This window comes from Vulpes vulpes, chromosome 13 (genome assembly GCF_048418805.1).
Source record: "Vulpes vulpes isolate BD-2025 chromosome 13, VulVul3, whole genome shotgun sequence".
Lineage (NCBI taxonomy): Eukaryota > Metazoa > Chordata > Mammalia > Carnivora > Canidae > Vulpes > Vulpes vulpes.
In genome coordinates, this window is record NC_132792.1 from 150,958,336 (window position 1) to 150,975,967 (window position 17,632).

At 43.5% G+C, this 17,632-nt stretch overlaps 1 protein-coding gene across 2 annotated transcripts in view; it reads left to right on the forward strand.

The window, feature by feature from the left end:
• KCNH1 (potassium voltage-gated channel subfamily H member 1) overlaps window positions 1–17,632 on the forward strand; it is a 367,276-nt gene that overhangs the window by 247,374 nt on the left and 102,270 nt on the right. For both annotated transcript variants that reach the window (XM_072733343.1, XM_072733344.1), the window contains exons 8-9: window positions 11,351–11,550; window positions 17,211–17,463. In XM_072733343.1, the coding sequence (XP_072589444.1) occupies window positions 11,351–11,550; window positions 17,211–17,463 (453 nt within the window). The remainder of the gene's footprint in view (window positions 1–11,350; window positions 11,551–17,210; window positions 17,464–17,632) is intronic.

A 17,632-nucleotide genomic window follows, 5' to 3' on the forward strand; every position in this document is an offset into this window, starting at 1 on the left:
TGACCATGAAGAACTAATCAAAAGCAACATTTATGTCCATAGAGTTTGACAACATAATCTGAAATAAACAAACGGTGGAAGAGGAGAGAGAATGATAGTGCCGTGCTGCTCATTGTTCCCAGCAGTAACAGTATGACCTGGGAATTTGTTAGAGGTATATATTCTCTAGGGCCCACCCACCCTACGGAATCAGGAACTGTGGGGTCAAGTGTCCAGAACTGTGTCAGATGCCCTCCAGGTGATTCTGACACACACTGAAGCTTAGGAGGGGGTGGTTTAGTGGAGTATGGCCTTGGGGTCAGAGAGACCCTGGGTTCTGGCCTCCCTGCATGCTGTTTCACTGATACTAAACTTCGTTTTCCTTTTCTGCCAAGTAGTGATGGTATCCACTCTTAGGTGGCTTTATTTTGTATGATTGCTACATTGCTCTGAGCTCTTGGCTTTAAAGATTTGAAAACTACTTTTCAGTTTTGTGGGGGGTCACCTTGGGCCACAGCCAGCAGTTCCTAATTGCCTTTGCAAACCATTAGTATGGCTGTCAGAAAACATGGTTGACTGAACACACACATTTACGCCCGATCACTCCCAAAACACCATTAAAGCAACAACAAAGGAAACGTCCTTTTAGCACATTAACACATTAGGACAAAGAGCACGAGAGGAGAGTAACAAAAATTGGAAAGCTAAAAAGCAGTGATTGACTTGGCAGACCAAAAAAAGCTGAATCCTAAGATGATAGAGGGGAAATCTAGACAATAATTTGATTTACAGCAGAATTTCCTGAAAGACCCAGGCATTAGTGGCAATAGTGTCATTAGAAGTGAGGATGAAGGGGGAGCTAAAAATAGGGCTGGTTGAAAGTTTAAGAAGCATTTAGATCCCTGTAGGGGCGTGTGGGTGGCTGTCAGTTAAGCATCTGACTCTTGATTTCAGCTCAGGTCATGATTTCAGGGTCATGGGATGGAGCCCCGCATTGGGCTCCGCACTGGGCATGGAGTCTGCTTATGATTCTCTCTCTGCCTTTCCCTCTGTCCTCCCTCCACCCACTCACCCCTGCTTGCTTGTGCATGTGCTCTCTCACTCTCTCTCAAAAAAAGAAGCAGCATTTAGACCCCCAAATATCCTTCTCCTTCTATGAAGCTGAGTCAGTGCCCCTTCCCCACTCACAGAAGCCATGTGTATTCTTGAGAGAGTCTCTAGACTGGAAGAGACAAGGGACAGTGAAAGGAAGAGGTACCATATGACAGAAGAGCCTAAGGCAAAGTTTATATACTGAATGTTGAGACCTTCAACCTCCCTACTTGATTGCTATGCTGCAAGCATTCTCCAGCCAGGAGACTGAGGACTTCTCTAGGAACTCAGCAAAATCCAAAAGGACAATCCTAAAGTTGATGACACCGTACATTCTTCAACACAAACTCCAACCAGGTCCCCAACAACGACTTCTCCCACCACTCATACACACAAGGGTCCCACTCTTAATTATGAGCAGGCACCTAAGGATTGCCATATGTTTGTAATCTGAAAGGCAGGCAAACACAAATAAATGAGGAAACAAAGACCAAGCAGGGATAAGAAAACTTAAAAATATATCTATTATTAATATCTTCAGAAGACAAAAGATATTAACATCAATGAAACAACAGAATGCTATTAAAAAGCAACATTTAGAGAATAAGAAATTGATGGGAATGCAAAGTATAACATCAAATGAAAATTAAATAAAAGGTAAAGAAAACAGGGCATCCAAGTGGCTCAGTTGGTTGAGCATCCAACTCTTGATTTCCGCTCAGGTCACTGTCTCAGGGTCATAAGATTGAGCCCCACGTTGGGCTTCATGCTGGGCATGGAACCTGCTTAAGATTCTCTCTCTCTCTCTCTCTCCCTCTGCCCCCACCATACCCCCTCATGCAATCTCTCTCTCTCTCTCTCTCTCTCTCCCTCTCTCTAAAAAATAAGTAAAAGAAATAGGAGATAAAAATTGAAGAAATTTCCCATGAAGTGATAGGAAACTGGAGAGAAAAATAAGAATATTAGATTAGTCCAGGAGTCCAGCACCTGATTAACAGGAGATCTGGGAAAAAAAGAATAGAAAAACGAAGGGAAAGAAACTATCAAAGAACTCAATTAACTATGTAACTAAACTTATTGTGGTAACATTTCTCAGTCTATACATATATCAAATCATTTTGTGATATACCTTAAACTAATACAATGTTCTCTCTCAGTAAAACTGGATGAAACAAAAGGTGGAACCAAGAGAATTTTTTACCAATATGACTTTGAAAGCCTACCTTCACTTTTAAGGATTCTCTTTTCAGAATTACTGTGTTTTTACCTGATTTGTCTCTTGCATCAATACTTATTCCCTCAGTGTATTCACTCAACCCATGCTTTTTTAGTCTTTTTCTGTATTTGACATAAAAGAGGAAAAGAAAGATGTCAGAGATGTCAATGTGGCTATATCCATATCAATTCACATTCCAGGACCAGCATGTCCCCATCATTGCCAAATGGAGTGGCCAGATGGTAAGGGCTAGCAAAGGCTTGATGACCCTCTGCTGGGAATTAAGAGTACAGAAAAAAGCACAGGTGAGAGAGTAGTGTCTTCTTTAAATTCTGTTTTAATGTATCACTTGGAATTTTGTATAGAACAAAGTCAGTTTGTATAAACCCATAAACTACCCACAGAGGGCAATGATTTTGAAATTATTACAAAAAGAAAGAAGACTCATTAGTCCTTATCTCTAAGCTTTGATACATCTATAGAAATAGCTCTTTTTACTTAAAATCTTTTTTTTAAAGATTAAAAAAAAATATTCATTTGAAAAAGAGAGACATAGAGAATGCCAGTGAGAGGACGAGCAGGAGAGGGAGAAGCAGACTCCCTGATGAGCAGGGAGCCCAGTGTGGGTCTGGAACTCAGGACCCTGAGATCCACAAACTGAGCCGAAAGCAGACACTTAACTAACTGAGCCACCCAGGTACCCCTCCCCGACCTTTAAAAACTTTTTTAGCCTTCTTGAGTTTAGGAGTAAATTATGTTCTGCATTAGAAGTTGAGGTGCATTTTTCAACAGGAGTAATTTTGTAAATAATGACCAACTTCCTAAAGAAGCCCACAAGTCTGTTTGACCCACTGATTATTAAAAGTACGAGGGTGAGGTCCTAATAGTTTTGTAGAAGCCAGTCACCCAGAATGCTTGAGAGGCCCTGCTAACACAGGGACGGGGTCTTCCTGTCTTTACTCCCCTTTGTTAGCAGGCAGATAAGGTGCCCATCCCACTTCCAGAAGATACCCCAAAGAGACAGAGATGAGAGATGGGGCAGTGGTATGGCCACTGGCTCTAGACTAGGGTGCTAAGGCAGTCAGGAGCTGGAGAGCAGGGTAAGCATAAACAAAGAATAAGCCAAGGGCTTCGGAGCTGTGACCTGCTAAACACACTTCTTCTTTCCAGACTCACTCCTGCAATGTCTCTTTTCTGTTCCACCCAAGATCCTTGAGGTTGAGCTACCTTCTTACTTCCTTTTCCACTGCCCTTACTTTGTTGTTTCTCACGAGGGTTTCCTTCCATCTTGGGTTCATAAAATAGAACAGTCTCTCAATTTTCCTTCTCCCTTTTTTGAGAAACTGTGAGGAATTTTATTTTAAGTGATTTTTAAAAAGCTGACGAGAAATAAAGTGTCCTTATTATGCTTATCCTTCCATCACCTCATCCACCACTGTCACCACTCTGCATGTTTTCTTTCTTTACTCTTCCCTCCCCTTCCCTGCCCTCTCCCCTCCCCACCCTTCCCCTCCCACCCCTCCTCTCCTTCCTTCTCCCCTCTTCTTTTATTTTCACTTTGATCTGCTGGAGGCAAGTTTTTAAAAAAAAGAGAAAGAAGGAAAGAAAAGAAAAGAAGAAAAGAAAGAAAAGAAACAAGAAAGGAAGGAAGAAAACGAAATAACCCAAGAAAATTTCCTAGAAATGAAGGCCATAAATTTCCAGGTTGAAAGGGCCTACTAAAAGCCTAGCACAACGAATGAGAACTGAGCCACAGCAAAAGGCGCACTGTCATGAATTTTCAGAACATGTGGAAAAAGTTTCTCGAGAGGAAAAAACAGGTTCAGTCTGTAGGGTGAAGGATCTTGAATGCTTTTTTCTTCTCAACACAGGGAAGCCAGTGGAGAAATGCTTCTATTGAGGAAAGAGAGAAATGATTTCACATCTAGAATTCAACACCCAGTTTAGCTATTAATTGAGTGTAAGAGTAAACATTAGGTCTCAAAGTTTTGCTCCCATATACCCTCTCTCAGAAAACTATAAAAGCGTGTCTTTACCAACATACACTGGTAAACCAAGAGGGTGAAAGACATGGGATACAGGAATCAGGGGATCTGACTCAAATAAGTGAAGCTACTTCCCAGGACGCTGGGGCAGAGGCACCCGCATAGCTGGCACCATAATGGTTCAGAAACCTCTAGGAGAAATTTCTTTTTTCTCTTTTTTTCTCTTGTTTCCTCTCTCTCTCTCTTTTCTTTTCTTTTTTTTTTCTTTCTTCTTTCTTTCCTTCTTTCCGTAGGAACTCACAACCCTGAGATTAAGACCTGAGCTGAGATCAAGAATTGGATGCTTGAAGACATGAAGAGACATGTCTCCAAAGAAAGACCTACACATGGCCAACAGACACATAAAAAATGCTCAACATCACTCAACATTAAGGATATACAAATCAAAACCACAATGAGATACCTCACACCAATCAGAATGGCTAGAATTAACAAGTCAGGAAAGGACAGATGTTAGTAAGGATGCAGAGAAAGGGGAACCCTCCTACACTGTTGGTAGGAATGCAAGCTGGTGCAGCCATTCTGGAAAATAGTATAGAGATTCCTCAAAAAGTTGAAAATAGAGCTATGCTACAACCCAGCAATTGCACTACTGGGTGTTTATCCCAAAGATACAAAAGTAGTGATCTGAAGGGGCACTTGCACCTCAAATGTTTATAGCAGCAATATCCACAATAGCCAAACTATGGAAAAGGTCTAAGATATCCACCGACAGATGAATGGATAAAGAAGAAGATGGTATACACACGCACACACACACAATGGAATACAACTCAGCCGTCAAAAATGAAATCTTGCCATTTGCAATAACGTGTATAGAACTAGAGGGTATTATGCTAAGCAAAATAAGTTAATCAGAGAAAGACAATTATCAGGTGATCTCATATGAATATATGTGGAATTTAAGAAACAAAACAGGATCATGTGGGAAAGAGGGAAAAATAAAACAAGATAAAATCAGAGAAGAAGACAAACCATAAGAGGCTCTTTAAAAAAAAAAAAAAGATTTTATTTATTTATTCATGAGAAACACAGAAAGAGAGAGGCAGAGACACAGGCAGAGGGAGAAGCAGGCTCCATGCAGGGAGCCTGACATGGGACTCAATCCCGGGTCTCCAGGATCACGCCCTGGGCCGAAGGCAGGTGCCAAACCACTGAGCCACACAGGAATCCCCACTATAGGAGACTCTTAATCATAGGAAGCAGACTGAGGGTCGCTGGAGGAGAGGGTGGGGGGATGGGGTAACCGGATGATGGGCATTATTAAAGAGAGTATGTGATGTAATGAGTACTGGGTATTCAGTAAGACTGATGAATCACTGAACTCTGCCTCTGAAACTAAGAATACACTATATATTAATTAATTGAATTTAAATTTAAAAAGGAGAAAAGAAAGAAAAAAAAGAAAAAAAGAAAAAAAAAGAAAAGAAGAAAAGAAGAAAAAGAAAAGAAAAGAAGAAAAGAAAAAGTGACCCGAGTATCCTGTGTGGTTTAGCTGTGAATATTTCTCACCCAGTTACAATAATATCCGCATAGATAATTATCTAACCAAGATGATGCTATAACCATGTCTGAGGATGGGGCAAGGGGAAGAGGAGAAGGAAACATGTATGAGATTGGAGAGGAGGAAGGGAGCTAAATTCTCAGAGGCCAGCAGATAATTCCTAAACCTGAAATATCAGGATATGGTGATTTGAGAATGGCATTCAACTAGGAAGATCAACAGCAAACCAAATTAGCTAATACAATGGAAAATGGGTGCTTCTGCAGAAGGGGAACTGGGGGAAAAGAAAGAAGATCTAAGGGAGTAAAGACCAAAAAAAGCTTTGGCTATTTAATTCTTTATGTGTATGTGTAGACAAATAAATGTGAAAATTTATTTATTTTTTATTTTTATTTATTTATTTTTAAATGACAATTTAAAAAGGGAAACAAAAGCTTTTGCTCCCCTTCCCCTAAATTCCATACGTCAACTTTTAATTAAGGGCCAGAGAATATACCATGATTATTTTTCTTTGAGTGGTGCCCAGGGCCCTTGCTATGATACAGTGTTAACTCTAAACTGCTCACAGAGAGAAAGACCAGCCCTCACCCAAATCAGCATCTTGCCTTGGGATTGAGAAAGGTCTTTCCCAGTGTGGGGGGACCTAACTAATTCGCATTTAGGGTCATCCGGGGCATCCTCTGCACTGTGAGGCTCTTATGCAGGGAACATACCAATCTCCCTCTCTTCCTCCCCATGTCACACTCAGATAGCTGTGCAAGTGGCAGCTGGACGTATGTGCAATCTCTCCCAGTTAGGTTGTGAGTATGTAAGGCATAATGCTTTATAGAGATATCAATAGATAAAATGTATGCATGAAAAATGTATAATCTCACTTCATATAAAATTAGAGAAAGAGCATTGAGAGAATTACCCATTTTTAATAGTAATAATGTTTCTAATAGTAATAGTAATTAAATAAAGCCCTTGTGAGGACTTTTAGCCTTCTAGAATGTCTCAGAAGCAGACTGGCATGAGAGCAGCCCTGGGCTGTAAATGATAGATGTGGCATCGTCGCCTTAATTGTCTGACCAGCACACCAGTGCTTCAGATCTGCACCTAGTTCTCAAATCATGGACAAGAGAGCTATTCTTACTGTATTGATTTGGCATAACTATATTTTTAAGCTCAAAATTAAATTAATTTTCTGGCAGCCATCCGAGAAAGGCACCTCTTACTCTTCATTCATGACCTCTGGTTCATTATGGCCCAGGAAACAGAGCTGAGCCAAGCCTGCCCTACAGGCTTATTGAGTTAGAGTCAGACTCACTGGGAACAAGGGAGCCAGCCCAGGCCCTGGGAGGCTGGTCCCGAGTACACTTGGTGATGTAGGAGGCAGGAAGCAGGAGATTGGACCTCTTTGTGTATGAGGTTATTTATGAGCTGGTAAGGGCTGTGTCTGGCATTATTCAGGCTTTGGCTACTTTTGTTTTTATCTGGTTTCTTTTGTTCAGATTGATACCACTCCATGGTACCTTTCTAGAGTTGGCAGCACTCTTTCCAGTCCTCATTTCTAATTCTTCTCAGGTGGAATTTTGGGCTCAGTGACTTGGGGAGCCATATCCAGCCCTGGTGGACAGACTACTGAAGATTTCCTTTCCTTAGGGGAAAGGAGAGAAAATGAGGGGGAAATATCAGAGAGGGAGACCGAACATGAGAGGCTCCTAACAGTGGGAAATGAATAAGGGGTAGTGGAAAGGGAGGTGGGCGGGGGATAGGGTGACTGGGTGATGGGCACTGAGGGGGGCACTTGGCGGGATGAGCACTGGGTGTTATGCTATATGTTGACAAATCGAACTCCAATAAAAAAATATACAAAAAAAAAAAAGGAAAAAGATTTCCTTTCCTTACATCTAGATCCATGTCTTTCTCTCTTATTTTTCCCTCTCTTAGTCTTCAGCTAAGCCTGAGTAAGATCATTTGAGAGAATTATTGTGGCCTCTCCATATAATGGGACAGTATTCATCAATAAAATGGAATGAACCATTGATACATGCAACAACATGGATGCATCTCAAGGGCATTTTGCTAAGTGTAAAAGGCCAATCTCAAAAGGTCACATACTGCATGATACCATTTATATAATGTTTTTGAAATGGCATAATTATAAGAAAAGGAGAAGAAATTAGTGGTTCCCTGGGGGAATGTGCATATAAAGAGAGATTTCTGCAGTGATGAGACAGTTTTATCTTATGAGTGTGAAGCTGGTTTCATGAAACTACATGTGTGATAAAACGACACAGAGTTATATACATACTTTGTAGATGTTGTAAATCTTCTGGTTTTGACATTATGTTCTAATTGTATAAGATGTAACCAGTGGGGAAATAGGGCAAGGGGTATACAGTATCTATAGTATTTTTACAGATTTTGTTAATTTATAATTATTTCAAAATGAAAGGTTTTTTTCTTAAAAAAAGGGAATGAACTATTCATAATGCACCAACATGGATGACTCTCAAAATAATTATGCTGAGTATAAGAAACTAGTCAATATTTGCACGTGTCCTGATGCATTCTTGTACATGTATATCCATTCTTTATAACACTCAAGATGATTAAAATCGTTGTATTATAAACTGAAAAAAAAAGAAGCCAGTCAAAACAAAGTACAAAAGAAAAATATAGATGATTTGGACTACCTCAAAACCAAAAATGTTTACGTGTAAACAATGCCATCAAGTAAGTGAAAAGACAAAAAAAAAAAAAAAAAAAAAAAGAAAGAAAAAGAAAGAAAAGAAAGAAAAGGAAAAGAAAGTGAGAAGACAATCCACGTGGCATGAGAAGGTATTTGCAAATCATATATCTGATAGAGGGTTTGTATCCAGAATATATAAAGAACACTTACAACTCAATAAAAGACAAACCCAACTGAGAAATAGGCAAGATTTAAATGGACATTTCTCCAAAGAATAGAGAAGAATGACCAATAAGCACATGAAAAGATGCTCAGTGTCACTGGCCATCAGAGAAATGCACATTCAAACTAGGATAAGATAGCAGTTCTCACTCACTAGGACAGCAGTAATCAAAAAGACAGATGATAGCAAGTGTTGACAGGGTGTTGGAGACATTTGGAGCTCTCATACACTGTTGATGGGAATGGAACATGCTCCATCTGCTCCAGTTCCTCAAATTGTTCACCATAGTTACTGGATGACCCAGAAATTCCACACCTAGTTATCTGCCCAAGAGAACTGAAAACATGTTCATGCAAAAACTTGTTCTTGAGTGTTCCTAACAGCGTTACTCATAATAGCCAAGAAGCAAATAACCCAAATGCCCATGAACGGCTGAAGGGATAAATGAAATGTGGATTGTCAATATTGTTGAATATTTCTTCAACAATAAAGAGGAATGAAGTACCAAAATGTGCTGCAGCAAGGATGAACCTTGAAAACATTGTGTTACAGAGAAGAGCCAGCTGTTGAAGTTTACATATTGTATGATTTAATTTATATGTCCAGAGTAGGCAAATCTATAGAGATAGAAAGCAGATTACTGGTTGCCGAGGGCTAGGGGTGTGGGGGTAGGGTGGGGAATGCTAGTGGTTAAGGGGTTTCTTTGGGAGGAGTATGGAAATATTCTAACCCTAGACTTAGTGATGGCTGCTCGACTCTGGAAAATATAACAGAAGCTATTGGATTGGATACTATATGTGGATATATTTCATGGCGTATGAATTATATCTAAGTAAAACATTAAAAAAAGAGTATATACTGTATGATTACATTTATAGAACATTCTTGAAAATGCAAGCTAATCTATGGTGACAGAAAATATTAGCAATCACTTGGAAACAGGAAAGACTATAAAGGGACATGACAAAACTTTTTGGAAAGTGGTAGAAGTGTTCACTGACTTGATTGGGATGGTTTTGTGAGTGTATACATATTTCAAAGCTTATCAGGTTGTATATTTTAAGTGTGCAGTTTATTATATATCAACAATAACGCAGTTAAAAAAACTGAAGCAAAAACATGTGTGAACTTCACATATAATATGCAATTTATTTATTTATTTTATTTTTTAATAAAAATTTATTTTTTATTGGTGTTCAATTTGCCAACATACAGAATAACACCCAGTGCTCATCCCATCAAGTGCCCCCCTCAGTGCCCGTCACCCAGTCACCCCCACCCCCTGTCCTCCTCCCCTTCCACCACCCCTAGTTCATTTCCCAGAGTTAGGAGTCTTCCATGTTCTGTCTCCCTTTCTGATATATCCTACCCATTTCTTCTCCATTCCCCTCTATTCCCTTTCACTATTATTTATATTCCCCAAATGAATGAGAACATATAATGTTTGTCCTTCTCTGATTGACTTATTTCACTCAGCATAATACCCTCCAGTTCCATCCATGTCAAAGCAAATGATGGGTATTTGTCGTTTCTAATAGCTAAGTAATATTCCATTGTATTATTTATTAAAAATAACTTGACAAATATTTATTGGCCACTGGTATAGTGTTAGCTCCCAGGGATACCATGGCCAGGAAAAGATGGGTCCAGCCTTCAAGCAATTCATACAGGCACAAGCAGAGTAAGAAGCATATGGCTTGCAAAATGGTTTATATACCATTTCAAGCCTGGGGAGTCATGGTCAGCTTCTTTCTGGAAGTGGTAGCCCTGGAGCTCAGCCTTCAAGGGCAAAGAGGACTTAGAGGTAGAACATGGGGTTTTGTGATGATGTAATGGTCCTCCTTCCTGATGCTAATGTAGGGGAAGCAGTAGGAGCACAAAGTATGTACCTGTTATATCTCCAAGGTGACCTTGGAGATTTTATTTTTGCCCTATTGCAATCATGCTTTTCTCTTAGGAGCCCCCCACAGTGGAGTAGATTGTTGTATTTACATGTACCTTAACAATAAGTGAAGCAAAGTTATAAATAACATCCTTCATTGCTCTTGGCAGCCTTGCTATTATTTAGTTACTTGTGATGAGGTATTCAGAGTTTGTTCTTCCACTCCGTTGTTTGCTGTGTGAGAGAGCCAGGCCTGAATGTCTCATTCCCCATCCTGTCCTCGGCAGGTAGCATAGTCCTTGGCATGTTGGCAGGGCTTGAGAAAGATAACTTGCTGATGGGCTAGGAATTGGGTTGATACACAACAACACATTTGACTTTGACAGGTAGCCTCAGGCATGGCTCAAACTTTGTGGCAAGAAGTGGAGAGTAGTCTCACTGTTCCTGCCCCCACTGTCTCTCTCCGCCTCTTAGCTCCATCCCCAGTCATGCCAGCAACCATCTATGCTAGCCCTGCCTACCACATGTTTGTCCTAGTGGCCTCCTGTCAGGAGACTCTTTAATGGAGTCTACTCCCAGAGGCTGCTGGGTGAGGTTCTTCTCAAGAGGTCAGGACAGTCTGTCCTGGAGAAGGCAGCTCTAGCCATTGGCCTACTCTGGGCAAGTTGGGCATTCTTGGGCCCCAGTTGAAGGACCACTCATGTCTTGTCTCTTTTCCTCTTCCTGCCTCAGCACTTCTGTATGCCACCATCTTTGGGAACGTGACGACCATTTTCCAACAGATGTATGCCAACACCAACCGGTACCATGAGATGCTCAACAGCGTTCGGGACTTCCTGAAGCTCTACCAGGTGCCAAAGGGCTTGAGTGAGCGAGTCATGGATTATATCGTGTCCACCTGGTCCATGTCCAGGGGCATCGATACAGAGAAGGTAAGGAGGGTGACAAACTCAGGTGAGCCCTGTGTGTCGGCTTTCTCAGACCCGAGGCTCTCCTGGGGCAGGGGTTCTCAAACCTGGCTGTGCATCAGAATTCATTTGGATAGTTTCGGGTTCCCATGTCCTACCTCCAGAGGTTTTGATGGCTTCTAGATCAGCTTTGCTCAAGGACCAGCAATTAAGAGATCAGGAGCCATTATTTAAGAAACTCAAAAGAAAGTGTGTGTCTCCTAGAGAAGAGAGGCATTGGAAGCCTAGCTGTCTGGTGCAGAACTTCCTAGACTTTTACGATGATAAAGCTCAGGGCCATCCAGGGGGAGGTTATCATTGTGACTGATTTTCCTTCCGCCTCAGGCTCTGAGATGGCACAGCACTGCCAATGACTTTGTCTTTCTTCAAATTTTTGATATTTTGTTCATTGGGGATTTTTTTGCATGAATTTTGACATTTTAAAATACAATATTAAACTGTAATTTATCTTGATTACTGAGTTTTTAACCCAAGGCTGTTGCCTCACTGTAGTCTCAGCTCTGATAAGAATCCCACGATTTGTGGTCTTTATTCCCATGGAGATTCCCAACCTCTATCCCAGAGGTATGGAATCTGGGTTTAGAGGAGGGGAAGGTGGGAGGAGAGATCTGCATTTGTAAGAAGTGCCCAGGTGATCCTATTCTTCAGATAAGTCTGGTCAATACCCATAGAGGGCTTGTGTGTTAGTCATCTTGGGCTTGAGGAAAACCCCAGTTAGACATCTTTCTAAGGCTAAGGGTATCGGTTTCCCCATCTGCAAAATGGAAACAAAAATAAATCCCTATTGTTCTTTAAGAGTCGCATATATGCATTTCAATAAAGTGAAGAAATTTTGTTGGCTGGGAAGAGTAGAGAAAAGGTACAGTGGACTTTCTGTTCTCTTAGGAATTATCTCCTGTGTATATTTCTATAAGCAGACATGTAATCCTGGGTCCATTTTTCTCTGCTTCTCGGTGTTTTCAGCCACACTTCTCCTTTTACTGCCAATCTTGAAGTACTTGGGGAATTCTGATTCCTTTTGCTGTTAGAATAAGAAAAACAGAAAGATAACGTTGCTGCAGAAATATAACACATTCCAAGCCAAATTCAACCGACTTTGGATCAGCTATCCTTGCTCCTACCCTTGCATTAGAATAGTTAGTTGAGAGTTGACAGTTTAAAAGGAAAAACTTGAACTCAATTTAATTGCTTCCACCTTAAAAGGAATGATAATTCGGTTTTGTTGAAGATCTGCCATAATCACAACAGTAATATAATAAGCTCACCACTGTAGCACCAGCTACCATGCCTTGAACGTGCTTAAAAACAAATATTTACTGCCCTCTGCACGTGCCTGGCCCCACGTTCACGCCTCAGCTATGCTCTACAGCAACTCTGAGAGGGAGCCACCGTTGTTTCTACCCAAGAGACTGAGAACACAGAGGCCTGATTAGATTTGTTAACTGCAAAAAAAAAAAAAAAAAAAAAAAAAAAGATTTGTTAACTGCCTCTGGTCATAGAGTTAAGAATGGCAAAGTCAGGATTTGAATCTAGTTTTGTCTGACTTGGAAGCTTATGCTTTTCCTACTATTACTGTTTTTTTTTTTTTTTTTTTTTGTCTTGTTTTGTTTTGTTTTTAAAACATGTACTGAAGGGAAGGAGGAGAAGAGTCCAGATGGAGTTGCCCTCATTTCTCACTCGGGCAGGGTGTCATTTGGGTGGGTCCTAGTCCCTGGCTTTGCCAACCACCTGCCCTAACTGCGTCTGTTGCTTTTGCTTCATTCAGCGAGGCACGTAGGTTCTGTGGGTGCCTGGCAGCTGATGGAGCAGAAAGGAGCTTTGATCTCTCAGCCCTGGGGCTCCTTTTCCGAGGGGCCAAGATGGCTTTGTGAATCTGGTTGTCTGGAAAGAAGCCATTCCCCACCCCAGTGCAGGGCTGGGCTGGGCGGCTGCCCCTGAGAGACAGCACCGTCAGCGTTTGCCCTCTCTGCCCCTCCCTTGCTGTCTCACTTTCCTGGGAGGCTTTGGGGGTGTGCCCCAGGTCCTGGCCTGGGTGGCAGACGGAATACTATGGTAACTCATTGCAGAGCCCAGCCTGGCCTGGGTGGCTCCTCTCCTAGCCCCTGCCCCTGGTGCGTGGTCCCATGCCTCTCCCTGGTTCCCCTACCCTCTATGTTGGATCAAAGTCGTCAGCGATGACTATGGGAGCCTAGGGGTATGTGTGTGGGGGAGGAGGGAGGGTGACCATGAGCATGTCACCTGTCCCTCTGAGCCTCAGTTTCTATGTCTGTAACACATGGAAACTAGATGCCTTTTAATATTAAGGCCTACCTCTAAGGCCCCTTCACCTATGACCTGGACTTTAAAACTTCCCTCAACCTGAGCCACTGCTCTGCTGTGCCAACAACCTCAGAAAGGAAAGGCCGCATGCACTGAGCACATGTGTGTGCCAGGGCTTTGCACACACCAGCTCATGGAATCCCCCGAAGAAGTCTATACTCAAAGTTCAAAACTGAAGACTTGGGAAAGAGGCTAAGTATGGCTTCAAGTTCACATGAATAGTAAGTGTTCATGTCAGGACTTGAATCCAAGTCTGCTTGGTCTTAAAGCCCATTCTCTCAACCATGTTCCATCCTGTCCAGCCTGGGGAGGTTCCACGAGCCTTCATGGTGACATTTCCCAGTGGCCTTGGGGGCCTTCAGGAAGCAGCAGGGAGGGTCTCTCCTCAGGTCCAAAGAGAAGGGAAGGTGCCCAGGAAGGGGTCTTCAGCTGAGAAGCATTCAGCTCCGAGGGAAGTAGTCAGGACCCCCTCACCCGCCCAGTATGGAACCAACAGAAGAATGACGGAGGTGCCCGAGGGCCATGGCAGTCCGGATTTCTCTACCCCTAGATTCCCTCTCCTCCTCCCCCATGCTTTCCAGTGGATTTGGAAACAGTGCCCAGGAATAAAACATTGTCTCCGTGCCAAGGCCTCGTTCACTAGCAGCCTCTGCCAGCAAAGCTCAGCCCAGGGGAAAGCAAATATTTAAAGGTGAACTTACCTGGAGAATAAATCTTGGTTTTGAACTGCCGGGCACAGGTTTGACATGACATGTGAGTGTTCTCCACTCCCTGGTTGTTCTGCTTGGGGAGAAGAAGATCCAAATTAAATCTGCATTTCTGCAGGAGTCTTGTTTTTAATGAGCCGTAAGGAGGGAAACACTTAGCAAGCGCTCCATCTAAGCCTTGGCAGGCTGAATTGTCCTCTGCCTCGCCAATGCTCCGCTCCCCTCTTCTGGGGGTCCTGCTTACTTCCTCAGCGTCCTGCCACCCCGGAATGAGAAGGAAGAGGTGCACAGAGCATGGGGACCAGCATGTATGGAGTCTGTTCCTGGGTCCTGCGCTGTCCTTGGGGCCATGTGCTGAGAGATGTCATTTCATTTAATCTCCATAAGCCAATATGGATTTTAACTACTGGACCACCTCTGTCCACTGCCTCCTCTGTCCATGCAGAGCATGGGGGCTCTTGAGAGGGTGGGGTATGAGCAAAACTGCCACCGGCAAGGTGAGAGTTTTTTTTTTTTTAATTTTTTTTTTAATTTTTATTTATTTATGATAGTCACAGAGAGAGAGAGAGAGAGGCAGAGATACAGGCAGAGGGAGAAGCAGGCTCCATGCACCGGGAGCCTGACGTGGGATTCGATCCCGGGTCTCCAGGATCGCGCCCTGGGCCAAAGGCAGGCGCCAAACCGCTGCGCCACCCAGGGATCCCAAGGTGAGAGTTTTGAAGGAGGCTGAGAAACTTCCAGATTTCAAGATGAGCTCCAGGCGTGGAGGCAAATGGCCTGCGGTGAAGGCAGAGAAGCAGGGGTGCAGGAGTAACTGGCACCCAAAGGCAATGTCTTCACTGAACATGTTTGACTCTTTTTTTAAAAATTTTATTTATTTATTCATGAGAGACACAGAGAGAGAGGCAGAGACACAGGCAGAGGGAGAAGCAGGCTCCGTGCAGGGAGCCCGATGTGGGACTTGATCCCAGGACCCCAGGATCATGCCCTGAGCTGAAGGCAGACGCTCAACCACTGAGCCACCCAGACGTCCCAACATGTTTGACATCAGGCCCCCAGCTTTGTTTGCTAGGCTAGGATGGGAGAAAGGATTATTTTAAGAACACTCCTAATTTCTCTGGAAAAGTCCACCTGATGCTTGCTAGGGAAGGTACCATGCAGTGGTTTCTTGTAAAAATTTAGTCCAGGGAACTTTCTCCCCCTAGAAAAGGCTGAGAAATTTTTCCTTTCTCGAAAGACAAGACCCCCCCCACCCAATGACCTCTTACAGTTCCCACTTTGCCCTGAATTTCTAGATGCTGAGAGTGGCACGACAGGTGCATTTGTTTTGGGCAGTGACGTAATTTAGGAAGTGGTTAGTATCTCAACCAGGCCCCGGACTCAGACTACCTAGTTTGAGAGCCCAGCTCTGCCGTTTTCTGGCTGTGCAACTTTGGGGAAGTGATTTGTCTTCCCTGTGCCTCGGTTTCCTTATCTGTAGGATGGTGTAGTACTAGCACTGAACATCATAGAGTTGTGTTGTGTGAGGATTAGATGAGCTATTAAATGCACATAACACTTAATAATGTAAAATCATTGCTAAGTTTCACTTCTTTTGCCTATTATTTGTCTCCTCCCCCCACGAGATGGTAAGTTTCACAAGGGCAAGGACTTTGGTCTGTATTGTTCACCGCTACATTCTCAGAGCCTAGGATGATTCCTGGTGTCTAATAAGTGCTCAATAAATAAGTATGAAATGAATGAATGACTTTAAAGCACTTAGCAATGCCTGGCACAGAGTAGATGCTCACTAAATACTACTTTATCTCTCTCTTTAAGCCACACACATATTCAGTCCCTGAGCAGCATCAGCTCCACCTTCAGAACACATTCTGAATCTGACCGCTGCTCACTGGCTCCCCTGCCAGCCTCCCAGTTAGGGTCCCCTCACTCATCACCGGGACGCCTGCAGGAGTGACCTAACTCAATTCCTTGGCTCCATCCTTGGCACCCTACAGTCAGAGCCCTCTAACTCCACTCTCTCGCTGCAGTGATCCTCTTAAAATATAGTCTGGTCTTGTCGCTCCCCTGCTCCCAAGCCTCCAGTATGTCCCCATGACACTCAGAATAAAATCAAAGCCTTTTCAAAACCCAAAGTCTCTACATGCATGTGTACTTGGCATTCTCTCGAAACTTCATCTCCTACCCCTTGACCCCTTTCACTTTGGTTCTTGCTTGGGTCTCCTCACAGCATTTGCCTTGCTGCTGGAATGTCCTCTTTCATATGGTTCCCTCTGACACATTTGGTAGGTGTCAGCTTACATGTCACCTCCTCAGATAAGCCTTCCCCAGCTGTCAATCTAAAGAGTCCCGCGTACTCTTAGCCCTGACTCCCTGGCCCTTCTGAGCATCTAGCATGGATTTTTGTGGTCGCTGCTTATCTGTCCCACAAGAGTGTAAGCTCCACAATTGACAGATGCTGTGGCTGTCCTGTCCACCAGTGCCTTGAGGAGTGCAGTCTAGCCCGGTGGGGCTACTTCCACCCCTGGGGTCGCAAGGGGCAATGGGCTGGAGACCGCAGTGAGGACCCTGACGCCGTTTCTTCCTGTGCCCGGCCAGGTTCTGCAGATCTGCCCCAAGGACATGAGAGCCGACATCTGCGTGCACCTGAACCGCAAGGTGTTCAAGGAACACCCAGCCTTCCGGTTGGCCAGCGATGGCTGCCTGCGGGCTCTGGCCATGGAGTTTCAGACAGTGCACTGCGCCCCGGGGGACCTTATCTACCATGCGGGAGAGAGCGTTGACAGCCTCTGCTTTGTGGTCTCCGGCTCCCTGGAGGTGATCCAGGATGATGAGGTGGTGGCCATCCTAGGTAGGTGTGTTGCCCTTGCTCGACATACACCTCTGATGCCCAGGGTTGGTTTAGCTACTGGGCAGCTCGGTGCCACTGCTGCCTTTGGCCAGAGAGAGAGATTGCTCCTCAGGTCAAGGCCAATCGCTTGCCTCTGTCCAGCAAACAAATATTTGAGTGCCCGTGTTGT